Source organism: Rhinoderma darwinii, chromosome 3 (genome assembly GCF_050947455.1).
Source record: "Rhinoderma darwinii isolate aRhiDar2 chromosome 3, aRhiDar2.hap1, whole genome shotgun sequence".
NCBI lineage: Eukaryota > Metazoa > Chordata > Amphibia > Anura > Rhinodermatidae > Rhinoderma > Rhinoderma darwinii.
Window position 1 is genome coordinate 27,690,185 of NC_134689.1, and position 20,175 is coordinate 27,710,359.

The 20,175-nt window shown below is 41.7% G+C and overlaps 1 protein-coding gene across 2 annotated transcripts in view; it reads right to left on the reverse strand.

The window, feature by feature from the left end:
- Nucleotides 1–20,175, reverse strand: part of RNF213 (ring finger protein 213) — a 223,487-nt gene that overhangs the window by 143,398 nt on the left and 59,914 nt on the right. For both annotated transcript variants that reach the window (XM_075856189.1, XM_075856188.1), the window contains exons 9-13: nucleotides 15,438–15,638; nucleotides 13,998–14,193; nucleotides 10,239–10,291; nucleotides 5,213–5,366; nucleotides 4,957–5,106 (exon numbers count right to left, since the gene is read on the reverse strand). In XM_075856189.1, the coding sequence (XP_075712304.1) occupies nucleotides 4,957–5,106; nucleotides 5,213–5,366; nucleotides 10,239–10,291; nucleotides 13,998–14,193; nucleotides 15,438–15,638 (754 nt within the window). The remainder of the gene's footprint in view (nucleotides 1–4,956; nucleotides 5,107–5,212; nucleotides 5,367–10,238; nucleotides 10,292–13,997; nucleotides 14,194–15,437; nucleotides 15,639–20,175) is intronic.

Below are 20,175 nucleotides of genomic sequence, written 5' to 3' on the forward strand. Positions count from 1 at the left end.
GGAAGGTAGAGAACTCCTGTACATTGCTAAAATAAGTTAAAAAAAAGTGTAGTTGTAATGGCTGCGATCGTAGAGCATCGCCGTCCCTCTCCTTCAGACGTCCTGTCCTGGACTGTCTCCTAAGGTGCGCGCACTTGTCCCCGGCCTTAAAGGGCCAGCGTGCGTGCGTGCGTGCATACTAAAAGTTCCTTAACCAATCCCCAGATCACCCTGTACTATAAAATGGGCTCAGCCCTTCCACTCCTTGCCTGAGCGTTGTTGTTGTCTACCCATGTTTGTATTGCAAACGATCCCTTAGTTGTTTCCTGCTCCCAGTGTTCCCGTATCCTGTTGCTGTGTTTGTTTCCTGAGCCTAAGCCTTTAGTTGGAGTCGAGTGTATCATCCGCCACGTCTTGTGTCATCCACCAGGTCTGGTGTCATCCGCCATGTCTGGTGTCATCCGCCATGTCTGGTGTCATCCGCCACGTCAAGCTCCACCTGTGCCAAAGTCTCTGCAGCCAAAATAAAGATTTTGCTGATACCCTCACTTATTTATATATACAAAGTGAGTTATGGGGAACCACAAGGTGTACACCACCAATTATTGTTATTTATTTTACTTTGGAAATAGGGAGAGAGGAAAAGAATTGTGGTTCCTATTATAAATTGAAAATAATACATTTTATTAATTGTATTTATATTAAAATATTTTAATATTTCTATAATTCTCAATGTAGGTCAATTATTCAGTAGTGCAGAAGACCCCTTGTCCTGCATTTAAAGAAAATAATTTGTCTTTTATATGCTACTATCATATAACATTAAAGTTGGACTTGCTAAGGTGAGTATAGATCTAATGACATAGATATATTACATGTACTGTGTGAATCAGTGTTAGCTGTCAATCATTAAACATTGTATCAGTTTTGTATATACTGATATTTCCAATGTTTCCTAACTGAATATACAGCGCTTAGATTAACACGATGATATATACAAGCGGCCTGGTCATAACTTAGCACGTCGATACACACAAGCGGCCTGATTTTAAAATTTCAATCGGCTGCTGCTCGCTGCTTTTGACAGAAGGCAGACAGCAAGTAACTTACATATAAAGTTAATACAAGCAAATCATCTTGCTACTGATCCCAATTGAGGATCGGAGATACAAGCAGCATATAACACACAAACTACCCAGCCTAAAAACCGCATAGCACCAATGTGAACAGCCTCCTACATAATTAAGGAGGGAACCAGTTCAGAGCACACTACAACGATATTATACCCTATAGTGCTCACCTTTACAAGTTACCGCACTGGCACTACTTGAGGTAGCCAGTGTAACATAACATAATTTGGACTGCAAATAATTATATAAGAGACAATAAATAAATAATATATAAAAAATAAAAACCAAATCTCAGCAATGACTGTTGCAATTTATCCTGAGAATATGATCTAACAACATCAGTACAAAGCACAAACAAATATTTCCAAAGTAAAATAAATAAAGTCTCTGCAGCCCCTTGTGTCTATCTGGACTTTTACAGGTTCTCTTGTGCTAAAGACTTTGCATAGACTTTATATAGACTATTATTTTGCCAGCTTCCACTCTGCTACAGCGGAGCGGCTTAGTGGGTCCACATACCCCAGGACTGTGACAGTACTCCTCATTACATTATAGCATTTGTTTCAATTCTCAAGTAACTATCATGTTATTTGCCTATAATGTTATGAGGAGTACACTGGTAGAATCTAAGCATGCTGGACCTCAACATTGATAGTACATAAAAGTACAGTCATTACGTGTTTGTTTAATGTCTGTGCTATAAAAGAAGTGAACACAGGAAATTAGTAACATAGATCCTCTCAAATATATGACTGATCTTTGGGAAGAAAATATAGAAAGGAATAGAATGATTTGCAGTCCCATGCTTACGACAGTGGTAATATGGTTATTTACATTTTTGTGTTTATTTTTACTACGTTTTTTGTTGTTTTTTTACACAAATAATTGTGTAGGTACTAAAATGTTTCTTAAAATGTAGGCACTATGCTTCATGGAGGCATTGTTGAGGGATACTACTACTATTATTACGTACTAATACTACTATTTATTCAGCCCTTGTGGGCATATTTTATCTATCTATCTATCTATCTATCAGCTTTTATGGGCAGTCTTTGTTTATTTTAACACATGCCGTTTTTTAAGTCTATATTCACTTTCTTATACGATTTAAAATTCACATATATAAAGGGGTTGACCAACAATAGAAAATGTTCCTAATTGGTTAGGAAATGTAAAATGGAGACACTTACTAATATACTTTCTTTAAAAACGGCAAGAATGTCCAGATTTCCCTGTACGGTCTTGGAAGTGGAGCCTCTCCCCTTAGCTGTGACGTGCTGACACAGCCTCAAGATTCAGGGAGCTCCCCCCTCTCTGGTGCGTCAGTGACATGATAAAGGGGCTGGCTGCCTGGCTCCGTTCATAAGATAAATTGGCTCCTTCTCTGTCACAGCTAATACACAGTAGCTTTATGTCCAGTCTGCAATTGTTCCCTATTCTCCTGCTCTCCTCATTATCTGTTAGCTAATAGCTACCCCCCCCCCCCCTTGACTGCCAGCACGGGGCTAACAGATAATAAGGAGAGCAGGAGTAGAAGGAACAAATCCAGACTGGACATAAAGCTACTGTGCATTAAGGGTGACAGCATCATTTTTTTGAACAATCTTTTATTTTTCTAGGATATTACAAGGCTTGGAACTTAGGCCTGATTCACACGAGCGCTGCGCATCTCGGACGTGAAAAACTGCAGTTTTTCACGTCCGAGGTGTATCCGTACTCAGCGCTGCGGAACGCGATGTCACGCATCCACCATAGTTGAGTGTCCATGGAGGGAGGCGTGATGCGTGAAAATATAGAATATGTCCTATTTTCGCACGGACCCTTCACAGGTCCGTTGAAACACATTGAATTACATAGGTCCGTGGAACGACCGCCATTTCAACTACCGTCCCAAGGACGTTTAACACGTTCGTGTGAATCAGGCCTAAAGCAGCAATTTCTCACATTTTGAAGAAAACTTCCAAAGTCTTTTTTTTTTTTTGGAGACTAGTTCATTTCTGAAGTGGCTTTGAGGGGCCTATATATTAGAAACCCCCATAAAACACACAATTTTAATAACTTCACCCTCAACGTATTCAAAACAGCATCTAGAAAGTTTCTTTAAGCATTTCACAAGAATTAAAGAAAGTGGAGATGAAATTTACAACTTTTTGTTAATTTTTTTTAAGGAAATTCCATTTTAAATCTATTTTTTTGTAACACAGAAGGTTTTACAAGAGAAATACAACTGAATATTTATTGCCCTGATACTGCAGTATTTAGAAATATCCCACATGTGGCACTAGTGTGCTACTGGGCTGAAATACAGGCCTCAGAAGCAGAGGAGCACCTAGTGGATTTTGGGGTCTCCTTTTGATTAGAATATATTTTAGGCACCACTCCCCAAGGAATTCATCTAAGGGTAAAGTGAGCATTTTAACTCCACAGGTTTTTTGGAACTTGTCCACAAGTAACGGATTTGCTGTTTATGTTCTGTCTAGAATTGCAGTAGCAGCAAAGTGGGTGTGCTTTAACAAATGTCACCCACACGCTGCAGAAAAATTTAGTCCAGAAATTCACCTGCGGTGCAGAATTTTAGTATGGCAGCATGTCACTTATTGATGCAGAAAGTGGACTGTTTTCCTGCGTTTTTCTAATACTACGTAATTTGCTGTGGAAATGCTGCAGAATTTCTTACAGGCAGGAGAAATATCATCAACCCACAGCCCTTGAAAAAAATGCAACAAAAATATGCAGCAAAACTGCGCACTGAAAAACACAGCAAAAAAAAAAACCACATTAAATGGTGCGAATTTTCTGCAGCAGCTGGTCTGCTAGTTGATGCATAAAAGCTGCAGCAATTTTCTGCAGAAAATCAGTTTTGCTGCATCTACAGATGCAGGTCTCTTGGAGTATGTTTCTAAAATAAGGCTCTCAGACTATCACCTGTTTGGTCCCCTGAAAGAAGCCCTATGAGGGCCAAGATTCACGTGTGATGAAGAGGTGAAGGGAGAGGTGCATTCGTGGCTCGGAGCTCAGCCTAAAACATTTTTTAATGTGTGAATACGAAAGCTTGTTGACAGATGGACAAAGTGTATTTAAAAGGAGGGAGATTATGTAAAAAAAGATGTGCTCGTCTTTTCTGAAAGTCGATTAAAATAAATTCTACAGCCTGTGTGCTGATAATTTTTGACTTTCCCTCGTGTATACTAGGGTGAGATATAGCACTTACGAGAAGCTGCTGCAGCATCTCTGTGCGTCTTTCCTCTCTCTCACTCTGTTCCTGCTCCCTCCTCCCCTCCCCTATCCAAAGATGTCTATGTGCAGCTTTAGGCCGGATTCACACGAGTGTGTTCAGTCAGGGATATATGGTCTGTATGTCGGCAGTATTTCCCGGACTGAACACACTGCAGGGAGATGGGCACTTATCGTCATCTATGACGCTAGGAGTCGCTGCCGGAAAACTGACACGTACTGAAAACATGTTTTCACTACGGGACAGTAGTTCCGCGGAGAGGCAGGGACTCCTAGCATCATAGATAACGATAATGCTAGGAGACCGGCTCCCTGCAGTGTGTTGGGTCCGGGAAATGCGGCCGACCTGCGGACCATATATCACGGACTGAACATGCTCGTGTGAATCCGGCCTTAACCTGATAACTCAGTGAGCTGATAATCAGTGTGGTCTTGAGCAGACTGAAAAATACATAAATTTAGAGTGAGTTAACAGTTTAAAGGGGGGGCCTGATAAGTGGAGAACGAGTAACTTTTTTCTCTAATAAGATATATCACAAAGTTTCTTATATTCACTTGCGCTATTGATTTATGCAAAATTTGTTCAAAGCGCAGCGCCTATTTAGGAGGTTACCTGTAGTTCAACAGAAAATGTGTGTGTTCTGTATCGAAAACCAAATTTGTGGCCATACACATCTTCGAGCCATTTTTTTGTTAGCAACATTGTGTTGTCAAACACTTTCTCTCTTTCAGAATGCAATGATTCAGTTTCATCACTTGTGTTCTAAAGGCATAAAAAAAAAAGCAAAACAAAATAGTTTATTAGTTCAAATAGTGAAACCATATGATATGCCTATTATACGTAAAACATATCTCCAATGCACACTCACCGACAAACCTGCATATCTTAATAGAGTTAAGATAATCTCTGCAGACAGGGCCGCTACAACATAATGGCTCTTCAGAAATGCATTTTCAAGGACAATATAGTGCAGGTCAAGGCTGGCTTTACAGCACTTCTGAAATGACTCAGCCGTCAGAGGTCTTCAAATGGTCACAAAAAAGTAGAAAATGACAATAAATAGAGCACATCATTACATATATAAATCGATAACAATATGGGAACCTCATTTTTTTCCTTCCTTCAATCCCTCACATTCCAGATCAGAGGTGCACAACCTGCAACCTTGGTGCCGCATGTGGCCTGCTATGCTATTCTGTGTGACCCCCAGCTATTAAGACACAGACATGCTGGTCTGTGTCCTGATAGTTCTGAAACATATAGATGGTATGTCTTTTGACAGTCGTATGCTACAGATGGCACGGTTTTTAGACGTAGTGTGCATCTGGCAAATGAGTTATTTTTTAAGGAGTGTATTACACTGGCCGATAATCCAATAATCGGCCAGAGTAATTACACTGTATTACACTGGCTGATAATCGGCTGGAGCAGTGAGCACCGATCAACTAGACATCGTCGATCGGCACTTGTTTGCTCCTATCACACGGAGCTATGGATGGGGACGAGCGGTTGTTACTCCGATTACTTGTCCCCATACATTATTATCACGTCGGCAGCGCGTCTCTCGTAAACAGGGAGATGTGCTGCCGACATCGATAATATTTTATTTTTTAAAACGATACAATCAGCAGATGATTGAGCGTCTGCTCGTTCATCTGCTGATCACTGCCCTTTATATACAAGGCAATTATCGGTAACAAGCTTTCTATGAACGCTCGTCTGCCTGATAATCGCCCAGTGTAAAACCCCCTTAAAGGGAGCAATCCCTGTAAAATGGTTATGATGTTATGCCTTGTACAGATCATAACCATCAGTTTTACCCAGATTGCTTCTTAGGGGCACGCTGGGCCTGGGAGCAGTGGGCATGTGCCCTCCGGGCCGGGTCCTCAGACATTTAGGGCCGCACCGAAAATATGCCCGGAGAGCGGTGATTATGGCTGCAATAACTCACCGCTCATCACTCCCCGGCCTCTTCTCCTCCGCTGGACAATTTCAGAATGTAATGTGCATTGAAAGGTAGAGAAGTGCGGCAGAAGTGGAGAAAAAGAGGCGCTTAAAACAGCCCGAGGAGCAGTGAGTATAAGGAGGCAACTCATCTGGGGTCTGAATATTCCCTCCCCTATTGTCTGGGGTCTGATTAATTAAGGGGGTCTGATCTGAGGTCTGATTAATTTGGAGGGTCTAAGGTCTGATTAATTTAGGGAGTCTTAAACTCGCTTTGGGGAACAACAGCACAACACCTTCAAATGTAGAACGGGTGCACGTCTTTAATGACCTCTCTAGCAGTCAGGTAAAAATTGTACAACTCTTTAAATAAAAGGCAGCACTCCAATTTTCAATGCTTTAGTGTTGTATTTTATTCCAGCCAAATGTGCACCATATTATTTAAGCGACATGATGGGCAAATACAGTAAAGGACTTAATGAAGATGAAACCTAGATATCAAAAACAAATTTGTGTTGATATATGAAAATCACTAAAAAAAATAATCACTCTTAATAGAATGACTGGAAACCAAATGATAGGAAATATATGCAATACAGAAACTCAGGCTCTAAATGCATTCCTATAGGAGCCAGAACGAGGATCCCATAGGAATGCATTGGGAGCCTGAGTTCCGGTTTACTGAAAAGAACAGTGAACACAGACAGGTCAGAGTGAAGATCACGTGGGCAGCGCCGGACCCGAAAACTACATGCTGCAGGGAAGTTTCTGCACACAGCACCCCACTGAAACACCAATGTACAAATGATGAGGGCAAAAAAAAGTGCAGTGCCTCTTTAAGGACTGCTTCGTCACCTTATACTATAACTTGCAAGTTATTGTATATTTTGCTATTTATGTATTACATTTACTTCCTATCATTTGGTATCCAATCTTTATTAAGAGTGATTATTCCATTTAGTGATTTTTGCTTGTCATTACAAAGTCGTTTTTGATATGTACTTATGTCTATGTATTCATGTTTCAGCTTGATAAACAACTTTGCTGTATTAGTTGCGTGTCCCGGAAGTCGGGAGAACAGCAAGAAATCGGAATGAAAACAAGAGGTGGGCGGAAGCTTACCTCTGCATGGACGGATCGTTTGTTGGAAGAATGGTGTGTAGGGATTCATTCTGTACTGCAAGTGAAATTGGATGTCACATCCCAAGCTTAGGACGGCAACCAGTGTCGACACAAACCATCAGAAGGCGTTTGCACGACATTGAGCTACAAGCCAGACGTCAAGCTACAGGTGTTCCAATCACCACATGCCACCGCTCTCAAAGGCTATCATGGTGCAGAACAAAACGACAATGGAATGGAGGTCTATCATCTTCAGCGATGAGTCCCGCTTTTGTCTCTGACGCAATGATAGCCGGAGATTGGTCTGGAGACCACGTGAGCAACGCCATGTAGAGGCCTTCACAAGGGAACATCACACTGGTCCTACTCTGGGAATTATGGTGTGGGGTGGCATAATGTATAGTAGCCGGACCCCTCTAGTCTTCATTTCAGGTACACTAACAGCTTGGCGCTACATTGATTTGGTCGTGGAACCAGTGGTATGGCCATTTCTCCAAAGTGTCCCGGAAGGAGTTTCTCAACAGGACAGCGACAGGCCGCATGTTGTTTGTGCTACTGTGAGCAGCCTGCGTGGCCTAAACATGCTACCATGGCCTGCAGCGTCTCCGGACTTGCCTACCATCGAGCACATCTGGGAAGTCATTGGTCGGCATTTGCAAAGGGAGCTGCCAGCAGCCAATCTTGACGATTTGCGTGCCCAAGTACATTCAGCATGGCATAACATCCCTCAGACAACCATCTTGGTGTTGCATTTTCAGTGATGGAGAGAGGACATCATACAGAAGTAATGAACAGTATAGCTGAGAATCTAGAATTTGGGTGTGACAGTAACACTTACCAGGAGCTGCAGCACGTGTGTGTGTGTGTGTGTGTGTGTGTGTGTGTGTGTGTGTGTGTGTGTGTGTGTGTGTGTGTGTGTCTCACCCCTCTCCTGCTCCCCCCTCCTTAAACTTGTATAGACAGGCAGTGAAGAGAGACAGCCCCATCTCCTGCAGTCCAAATGTAACTAGGGACGGTTTTCTTTTGACTACAGGAGGTGGAATGCACATTACGGAAAGGAAGACACCTAGTGGCAGTAACTTCACACAGAATTTGGATGGATAAAACAACAAAATTTTAACAGTAAGTAAATTACAAGGTTGATCTAGATCAGGTGTACCATTAGATTAGCATAAAATGTTTGGAAAGTCTGTTTTTTTTAAAAATAATATGGTGCACATTTGGCTGCAATAAAATACCACACTAAAGCATTTCACAATTGCAGTGCTGTCTATTATTCAAAGAGTTTTAATAATTTAGGGGGTTTGTTCTGGGGTCTGATTTATTCAGGGGGCCTGCTCTGAATTAATTTGTGTTGCTACAAAGGCTGAGAATGACTGCAGAAGTGAGGGGCCAAAGATGCCTCAGCAGCAAACTCTGAAGTCAGGAAATACGTCATGGCGGTCTGGGCCGGATGGAGAAGAAAAGGAAAGAGAACATCTCCAATCAGAAAATATGTCACTTGTGAGTCACTGGATTTATAGAGGAGCTGTCACCCCTACTGACATGTCTTTTATGCTAAATCCTTGTATTTCTCATGAGATAATAATTCTGGACAATCTTTGGAATATATGTGTACAATCCCAACATGAACACAACATCACCAACTTTTAACGGCTGCTGGATATAAAGCCCAGTTACCTCTGTCGCATTAATTCAGCAAACGGAGATAAACATGGACAGCTAAAGTGCTTTGTTCTTTCCCCCCAGGCTAAAATTTGGAAGCCAACCCCTGGATATACTCATCTGAGAAATTTATTGAACATCCACAAGATATACTATAAATGTCTAACACGTTCTGCACACCAGAGAGGAGGAGACAAGGTGAAGAGGTGGCTGTGTATGCACGTGGCTCTCACCTTTGTAGTTTATGGGAACTATGAAATGCTGAGCTGTTTCCATAACTCCTATAAACTACAATAGAGATAGCCGCATGCATACATATGCGGTTACCTCGTCTTCTCTGAAGTGCAGGGGACCCCCATTCTCCCGATATGTGGAAGTCCCAGCAGTGGAACCCCCACATGAACTGTAGTTATCCCATAAATGCTTTATAAGAAAACCCCTTTAAATTTTCCTGCGGCCCAAGAGTGTGATAACCTAACAATATGGCCCTCATACAAAAAAAAAAAAAAAAAGGTATTGTACCCCTGTTCTAGATCCATTGTAAACATAAAAAGACATGTCATCGTAGGTAATTCTATACAATAGAAATTTTAAATTTTTTGTAAAGCTAGTCTTTAATGGAGTACTTTATCATCCCCATGAAAGCCATTTAAGAATGCAGGAACTTTCTGTAATCAATGTGTCCCATACTCCCAGCCTCTTTCATAATGACAGCGCATTCTCCATAGTTTCCTGGTAGTTCAGTATTGTTTTCTCTATATGCTGTGCATACCAAAGGGTTTATTCAGACGTAAGGGTCACATGGCGGTTTTGTCACGATTATTCCAAAACCGTTGTAAAGTGTCACGGTTATGCCGTGGTTAAAGAAAAACGCCACAAATACCATGACATGGCCATGACATATAAAATGTCACTGTCCAGCTGCACCGAGTGGAAATATGCTAGTTAGAAGGTGAATACTGAAGAGGGGAAAGGAGAGGGATATAAAATTCACAAGATGTGAAAATAGAAATCATGATGCACATATAATTCAGGGCCAATGATTATTGAAAGCTTGGGTTAGGTATAAAAAATGTAACATAAGGCTTTATGTAGATGATTTTCTCAAAATGCGTGAGTGGCACGCTCTTATTTTTTATTTATATCCAATGCACTCCACTTACTTTCCTTGTTTTTCTATAATCTGTAGTATTTTTCTTAAAACATCTTCAACTTTCTGAAAGAAACAAAGTGAAATACAAATAAGTAATAAGTAAGAGGCCGTTCACATATGTCCGGCGTCCGCTTCAGTTTACCTCCGGCGTGCTGAAGAAAAGCCGGAGGCAAACTGATACTAGAACGGATCCCATAGCTTTCTATAGGATCTGTTCTGGCACAGGGGACATCAGTTTTGGCGCCGTACCTCCCTGGGAGCCGGATCCAAAAACGTTACCTGCAACGTTTCTGGTTTCAGCTCCTAGGAAGGTCCGGCGAAGTATCCTATCTTAGTACATTGTAGCCGTATGAAGGCCGGGTGCTGCCGCATGCACTTTTAGGCAGCACCCGGCGGGAAGGTGGATGTGAGTTGGGAGCGGAATCCCCAGTCATGGCATTGACGAGGATTCCGCTCAAAGCGGAGTCCCTGACTACCTCCCAACCGTCCCGGTATGTTCCGCTGTCAACAGTTGTACTAATACTGAAGCAGGGAACCATCAAGTCCCTGCTTCAGAATTAGTTCACAGCGGAGGAGCAGAGCAGCACCTATTAAACCAGCAATACCTGGTGGTAGTGGGTGAAAAATAATTTCTATATAACCTATAATTGTCTTCTTAGTCGGCTCTGTAACATTAGTATTCAGTTATTTAGTGTTCCCACACTGTATGCTAATGAGCATAAAAGAGTCAAATCTTCGTTTGAAAAGAGTCATCTTCATTCCTCAAGTCTTTCCCAGTTTACCCTTACTTTTGATTGACAGCTCATCGCCTTTGCCCAGCACACCAAATCCCGCACTTGTGCATTGATGTTCTCTTCTGGTGTGTGCGCACAAATGGACACTGGATTATTAGAATAAAAGGCGCAAAATGTTTGCAGACCGTTATTTACAGTCGGAGGAGGTTTGGGAGAGGGGATAACGGCAATGAACTTTTGATAGAAGCAGCCAGTGAGGGATAAGTAAAGTTCAATAGGTGAAATGCTGGTGACAGGTTCCCTTTAAGCGCTGTGCTCGGGGAAACCCTTGACATAACTGTCCATATATGGACAGTGACGTCAGTGGCTACCGATTGAGCGGAATCTCCGTTGCCGATGATCTGGCTGGGGGTTTCGCTCCTAGAGGAAAACCCCTGAGGTCACTGTCTATATATGGACATTGTTGTCAGGGACTTCTCCTGGAGGGAATCCCCGGCCTCAGCGTCAGGAATGCTGTGGCTGGGGATTCCTCTGCTAGAGGGAGCTTCAGTGGCGCTATCTACAGTATAGGGGAAGGGGGGTGCTATAAACAGTGGGGGTGGCGCTATCTACAGGGGGGGCACTGTGTGGCGCCATCTACAGTGGGCGCTGTATGGCACTACGTACAGGGGGCTGTGTGAAATCTACAGGGGGTACTGTGGCATTATCTATGGGGGGGTGGCACTATACAGGGGAAAGGGGTAGGGCTATATACAGTGGGGGGGTCGCTCTATCTACAGGGGGTGCTGTGTGGCACAATCTACAGGGGGCGCTGTGTGGTGCTATCTACAGTGGGCGCTATCTACAGAGGGGCTGTGTGACATTATCTACAGGGGGTACTGTGGCATTATATACAGAGAGCACTGCGGCATTATCTACAGAAGGCACAGTTTCATGATCTACTCATGAAATTCATCTGTTTCTAAAAATGTGTCAAAAACTGAAAACACGGAACAAAACAAACAGAGGTCAAAAACGGAGGTCAAAAAAGGACTTAGACAGCCGTTTTTAATGGCCGACACCCGAACCATGTTGTGTGAATAGAAACAACTGCAATCCCTGTGTGGTGTGGGTAGCTGTAAAGGCGCCAAAAACTAGCTACTCCCTGAAGTTAGGGCTAGTGTTTGGTGTCTTTGCAGGCTCACAAGGCCACTTTGTGAGCGAGTTTATTTACCTCTTGCACACTTTCCTACTTACTACTGTCTACCTGTAGCTCCTTGAGAACTTCAGTTGTCTACATGTCAGTGTTTCTAGCCTGTGTTGCCGGAGTGTTCCCCACTTCAGTCATTACATGATTTAGTGAGAAAAGTTGCAACACTTGATTTGGGTAGTAAAATACCCAACAAATCTTCTACAATTGGTGGCTGGTTGATAGACTTCTAAAAGCAAGTGCATGTAAAGTCAGATATTTCTGTAATTAAAGGGGTAAGGGCTCAGCTAGGTGTGCACATTGAAGTTGCTGCTTACTAGTTTATTGTGCGTCCGGCTGACGTTATTTGGAGCCATGCTGGCAGCTCAGCATATGCGTTAAATGAGGTACATAAGAGGTTCTCTTCTTATGTACTTTTTATTTATAAACACACACACACACACACACACACACACACACACACACACACAGGTTGGTAGCAGATTGGTTCACATATGCCGCTGCTGTTCCTGCTAAGAGCTGTAATGTCAGCAGTTGCAACAGCTGACTCGGCATCCTGTGTAAGGGGTCTGTCGATCTTAGCACGGCTCATGTATGCGGGACTTACTACTGAAGCAGGGAAAATCAGTTGAAACAACAGCGGAGCTTGGCCTCGCGGTGGTCTTGGCAGGCGGATCAGCCGTTTGGTCAGGACAAACTCCGGTGTGTCTGCCCTTAAGGCCTCATGCACACTTCCATCACCATTTTCTCGGCCGTTTTTGATGGATCCGTGGGTCCATTTTGGTTTCCGTGTGTACTCCGTGTCCGTTCCGTGTTTCAGTTATAAACGGACGTTGTGCTTCCGTTTCGCTTCCGTTTTTCCGTTAAGAAAACGGAAGGTATTGAACTTTATTTGAACTTGACACATGTCCCAGTCTGTGGCACACCCTGCCGTTGCTAGGGCAACAGATCCTTGAACAACGCACGGAAGCCTTCCGTGTGCCGTCCGTTTTTTTGACGGACCCATTGACTTCTATGGGCCCCACGGTCACGGAATCACTGACTAAAGTAGGACATGCTCTACTTTTGACAGAACGGATCCGTCAAATTAACGGAAGTGTGCATGGGCCCATTGAAATTAATGGGTTCAGGGTGCTATCAGTGACAAAAACGGATCGCACCCTGAAGGAAAAAACTGAAGTGGGCATGAGGCCTAAGTCACGCCAGCTGCTCCTACTACTCAGTCTCAAGCAGACTCACGTGCCTTGCTACAAACGCCTATGAACTTTCAAGCTTGTATTGAGCTGCTGATGCCTAGCACAGACGGGGCCCGTGCCTCACCAAGCCGTGAGCAGCGTTTCAAACTTTGAAAAGCACTGGTCTAGGCAATGCTCTGAGAGCTTTACAGCCTGCCCCCCAGAGTGATACACTGTAGCAAACTAACAGAGAGATTTGTGCAGATAATGTATTTAGCCCACAGAGCATTGCCTACACTAGATACAATTATATCCACTTATCAGCTGAGAGCAGAACTAGGCATGTTGGGGTTTTCTTACTCTGAATGTATACAATAGGGGGTTGAAACACAAATCATATTAGAAAGTCGTATAACTTCTTATTCATATGGTGATTACATTTTATTTACATAAAGAAAAAACCCTTTAAATGGTATAAAAATAAAAAAAGTTGTGTAAATTACCATTTAACTAGCATTAGCTAGTGCGAACAGAGCCTAACCAAACCAATATACGTAGTTTAACAAAACACTATCAGATCATACCTTATTTATTTTAAAACAGTGTTCTAGTAATACAACCATTAAAAAGTAGCTTATAAAAATGTACATAGTATTGAATGGTCTACTAACCTCTTTTTGATAAAATTCAATATCAGGAATTTTGAAACATAAAGCTTTGAGAACACCCACAATTCGTATTGGAAGGTCATCTAAAAATTTCCCCATCTGGTCAAGTGGTATCAAACATAGCCATGAATGGATCACCATTGGGTGTGACTGAAGAAGATACTTCTTTTTTAACATCTTTCCAAGAATATCACTTGTACTTAATAAAGAAAAAGGTTTGTATAAGTCAAAGTAGCTAAGCTGGTGCGTCACTTAGACTAGCACTACACAGTTACCCTCATTATTGGCAGCCTCTTACTAGTCACTGCAGCACTCCAATGCTGCTTGTCCCACACACATTAAAACTTATATGAATTAAGACCCATTTGCACAATCATTTCTACGATTCAAAGCAATTCAAGCAATTGTGTGCAAATGCACAAAACTATCACTTAAAGACTATGTACACCTTTGAAAACTTTTTTAAATAAAACCAGCTTATCAGTCCGATCGGTGTAATTTTCTAATTACTTTTTATTAAAAATTATTTTTACTTTTTCAGATACAACTGCTTTGCACTCTGTATACAGAGCAGCTGTATCTTGCGCTCAGACCTGAATCCATCAGGTCAACGGGACTGACGGGTTCAGTGACAGCAGATGCACCGTTATCGATCACATCACGCTGAACCCGCTATCACTGGACCAGTCAGTGCCGCTAACCTGACGAATACAGGTTTCAGCACTAGATACAGCTGCTCTGTATACAGCTGTATCTAAAAAGGAAAAATAATTGTTAATAAAAAGTAATGCACTAATCACAATAATACACTGTTATACCTGTGTGACTGGAACCCGTGTAAGTATCAGTGGTGGCTGATGATAGAAGTTTCTGCCCATCCTTGTGCAAAACTAGTGTGGTACAAGAACTGCTGAAGTCGGTGATGGGTGACACATAGATCTCCATAGACTGAATTAGAGAGTGTCATTTAGCCTGATTCACACAGCTGCTAAGCAACCATCCCAGTCTGATATATAGATAGAAGCAGCAAGAAAAATAACAGAGAGACTGACACATGGAATACCATAATGGTACACATGGGAAATTTTAGTTTTGGCCCGAGTGTCCTTTTAAATTGTTACATATAGTCATCCTCTAAATTTTCTTTACTATGATGATGAAATTTGCTGAAGTTTACTTATTAACATAAATGCACCATTTACAAGTGGGATCTTTCAGATAAGAGAGCGCTTCCCTGACACTATGCATATGCACTTTACAGGCAAAAGTCACGTTATTCCCTGCAGCCCAATGAAGCAATTATCACTTCCACTTATAAATGATAACTGCTTATTGGGAAATTGGTATTCATATAGTTTCATGAAAAGAAAAAGACATCTCAATGTACTTCTGAGTATATTACACAACAAATATATATGTAAATATAAAAAACAACATAATTACCTTTGAAATCTTTTAAACGTATAAAAGGTTAGGCCTTCAAGGCCTGCCCAGACATCTTCTAGATGTGACATTGAAGTTTCAAGTGAATTCTCCTTATTGGATACATGAGAAAACGTATGCAGGACTGGTAGGACCCATACCCAGTGTTCTACATTATCATCTATACATTGCTGGCATAGCTGTCTCAATATTTCATGTGTTCTGTAACAAAAAAGTTAATGAAAGTGCAGGAATCAGAATTTATATTTAAAGGCCATGTACACCTTTGAACCCATTTTTTTATTATTATTAAATCAGTGTATTCAGTGATTTCAAACAACTTTTAAATTAACTTTCAATTAAAAAAACAATTCTCACTTTTTAAGATACAGCTTCTATATATCCTGTATAAAAAGATGTTGTATCCTTCCGTCAAAGCCGATTTAGTCAGGGCAGCTGAACAGACGGCTCGGCTGAAAGCTGGTCCTGCAAGTTTCTTAAAGAGAGTGACTGCACTTTCATCAAACTTTTGATATGTATGTCATAGAGACATATCAAAAGTTTGGACGGGTGGGGGTCTGGGTGCCGAGACCCCCACCATCGCTGTAACGAACGTGCAGAAGCACTCAGCTGAGCGCTTTGCACCGTCAGCTGTGATCATCACTCCCTGTAAGACTGAAGACAGCTCACATACAACATCTGATGAAAGTGGAATCACTCTTTGGGTATGTTCACAAGTTTTTTGCAGGCAGAAAAATCTGCCTCAAAATTCTGCCCTGAAGAACGCTTTCTCTGCATTCAATTGATGTCAATGGGAGGTCAGAGACGGAAGTGTCGGAAAAATTAGCATGTGGCTTTTCTTTCCCAAGGGCGTTTTTTTTCCTGGTCACGGGAAAAAAACACCCACGCCTCCCATTGAAATCGATGAAAGACGATTTTGGCAGTTTTTTTTTGCGCGGTTTCCGCGTCAAAAACAGCGCCAAAAAAACTCAGTGTGAACTATGTCTTAAAGTTCTGTTTCAATATGTCTTTATTAAACAGTTGAGACATCAGAAAATATATGTGTATAACAGTTCTACTCGCAGGTAGAAGTAAATAGTCTAAAATAATAATTAAATCGTTAATTCCTATAAGTTTTAACATTTTGAGAAAATGGGATTCAAAATAATATGGATAATAAAAGAAAGGTAAATAAAATAAATGTTGTGAAGAATGTATACAGGTCATCATAAAGAAAAAATAAAATGTATACAACAGACCTTAAACAGGTCTTAAAGTTCAATGTGACCCTTATTAGCTGGCTCCTGGGTGTCAGGGACACACAGGTCCAGCTTTGAGCTGAGCCATCAGTTCAGCTGACCTGACGGAAATCGGTTTTGACAGAACTATACAGCTTCTAAGTATACATGATAAAAATAAAAAAGTTATCCCTCTATGAATGCAACGATGAAAACACAAAAAAAGATGATTCATTCTTAAATGGTAGCTAAACATCATAGTGACAAGTCAGAAGATTTGATCGGTGGGGGTCCAAGCACTGAGACCCCCACTGATCACTAGAACGAATAGGCAGAAGTTCTCAGGTGAGCGCTGTGCCATTTACTCTCTGATCGGCTTTTCTCGGAAAGCTGAGCAATTGGTGTACGGGCTCAATAGAAAGTCTACGATTAACCCCTTAGATGCCGCGGTCAATAGCGACTGCGGCATCTAAAGGATTTGTAGTCGATCGGAACCCCTGTGACGCGATCACAGGCATGCCAATTGTTGGCTATGGCAACCGGAGGCCTAACAATGGCTTCCTGGTTTGCCAAGTACGAAAGCCTATTAGGACCCGCCGGGTCCTAATAGCCTCGCTGACCGTGTCAAACTGACAGCTCCAATGCATTGCACTACGTAGTGTAGCCATCAGTAGTCCAGGCCTTCAAGTCTTCTAGTGGGGAAAAAAAAAGGTTAATAAAAATGTCGTATAAAAATAAAAATTTACATCATTGGGAAAACGCATTGTAGTGCAAACGACGCATTTGTTTACAAGCGCATTTTAAAAAAAGCCTTGTGTAAAGAAAAGAAACGTCAGGTCAATTCTTGGCGCGTAAAACGCGTCTAATTCCCATAGTCAATGGAAGTCCTAATTCCGCATCAAAAAACGAACCAAAAATGCGCACAAAACGCGTCCAAAAAAGCGACAAAAACGCCTGTATTTTAAAAAGAATTTTTGACACGTTTACACGTAGTTGATTTTGAGTGCTGTGTGAACAAGGCCTAAGTCTTTTATTATTGAAAAAAATGAAAATATTAACCGGTTAAGGACTAGGCTCTTTTACAGCTAAATGACCAGAGAAAATGTCACAATTTTGCTATGCGCTTCTTTAGAGGATTATAACTCTGCAGGTGAATAAAGTTCATCTTTGAATTTTACACTCTTTTTAAAGTACAGATGGGGCTTTGTTTTAATGGCATTTGTCAGTATACATCATTTTTATTTTTTTCTCTAAAGTGGGCAAAATTGGAAATAAAATGCAAGAATTTAGCAAATTGCGTCAGTTTATGCTAGCATTTTTCACACACAGTATAGACCACGGACAAAATTAATCTCCTTTCACTTTCTTCCACTTCTCCCGTGCATGGGGATACCAAATATGTGTGCCTTATTCACTGTGCGGGCATGTGCCAGGGCTTGGCATAAAAGGAGGCTTTTTGGCCTTTTCAGTCCAGGAAACAGCACTTCATTTTATTGCAGCATACTTTTTTTCTGGGGGGCCTAATGCTGCTAAAACTTTAGAAACATTCCATAAATTACTTCATTCACACAAGTAGACCCCACAAGGTTTTCTTCAAGGGGTTTATCATAATTTTAGAAACTGCAGTTTTCTTCTGAAGGTTTCTTGAATAAGATGGAACAAAATAAAATTAGCATTTTTTTGGCAAATGCATTAGTTTATACCAGCATTTTTCATACACAGTATGGACTACAGACAAAATTATCCTCCTTTCACATTCTGCTACTTCTCCCGTGCATGGGGATACCAAATATGTGTGCCTTATTTATCACATAGAGAAGTAGGAGGGCGGACGATAGAAGAAGCTTATTTCACAAATCACCTTTTTAAAAAGCTGGTTTTACAAAACTCAACAGAGTTTCTATAACATTTTCAAAATATCTGCTCTTGAAGCAGAGATCCCAAAATATTCATAAAGGGGTATAATGGGAATTTTTTTGGGGGTTTCCTAAAATAAGTAATTGCAGGGCAGGTTTATGCAAATGGTGCTATCCAGAAGATGAACTTTAGAAAATATGCAAACATGACATCCGCCCCCCCCACCCATTCCCTCCCTCACCCTTGGAGTAAAATCAGGGGAAAAATAAAAACGTAATGTAGGGCAAATATATTTTCAACTAATTAACTAAAATCTAATAATTCAGAACAGTGTGGTCGTTTTTAAAACATGGGTGAATGCACAGGCCTGGTTGCGAGGGACATGAGTGACAGAAACATCGGGAATCTTTGCGGCGCCCATCTTTTCAGCAGACGCAGCACATTTTCTGGGGGTTGCTTCTAGTTGGTATTGGGGGAATGCGATAAAATGTCTTTCAGTCAGTCGCGTGACATCCTCAGACTGGGGGCATTCTCGGGTGTCCTGAACATCAAATATGAGGACTTCGATAATTTTCTCCTAGAAATCCAGGTATGTGTCTCTGCCTCTGTTTTTTTTAATAGAGCACAAATGAATTGTGGATGGCCACCTGTAACAAATAAATGGGCACTTGTTTGTACCAGATTTTTCTGCGTTTCACTAAATAGGGATGTAAAACCTGGTCGCTTAAACCCCTCCCCCATGTACTTGTTATATTCGGGCACGCTCACTGGTTTGTGCTTGTCCGATGTTGCCCCTCTTTCCCTCACTGCCACTGTTCCTGCGGTATGAATCGTGTTTAGCACATATACATCTTTGCGATCCCTGTACTTGACCGCCAGCAATTCTTCAGATGCATAAGCACAGGAGTCCCCCTTTACCATGCGCTTCCCCATTAATTGCTGCGGAAAACCGATTCGGTTTTTGCGCATGGTACCACATGCCCCAGTACTTGTAGCATGCAAATGCCTAAACAGGGGCACACTAGAATAAAAATTGTCGCAGTACAGGTGGTACCCCTGGTGAAGCAGAGGCTGTATGGTCTCCCACACAATTTTGCTGCTGGTGGAAAGATCAGGGGGGCATCCAGGAACATTTATTGAGCGGTCCCGCCCTTCATAAATTCTGAAGGCGGTGGTATAGCCTGACCCGCTTTCACACAATTTATAAAGCTTAATGCCATATCTTTCCCTTTTGATAGTGGATATTGGCGAAAGCAAAGTCTTCCATGGAAGTTAAGGAGGGATTCGTCCACACTTACATTCTGCTCAGGGGTGTAGAGTTGCAGAAATAAATTATTGAGGGAATTTATTAGCGGTCTTATTTTGAACAACCGATCATGGTTTGCATCGGTACTTGGCGGGGCCTGTGCGTTGTCGTTGAAGTGCAGGAACCTCATTATTGTTTCATAACGAGACCTGGGCATTACTGCAGAATACACCGGGGTGGTTAGGCGGGTCTTGTTGACCAGTAAGACCTAATAGAGGGCATTTTTACAATACCCGTATTTAGGATGAGCCCCAAAAAATGTTTTCATTCCTGCAAATTGGTGAGCGTCCAATCTCTGGCATGGGTGGATGAAGGTTTCTGCCTTATATAAATTAGTTTAGTGGACAATGATATTTAG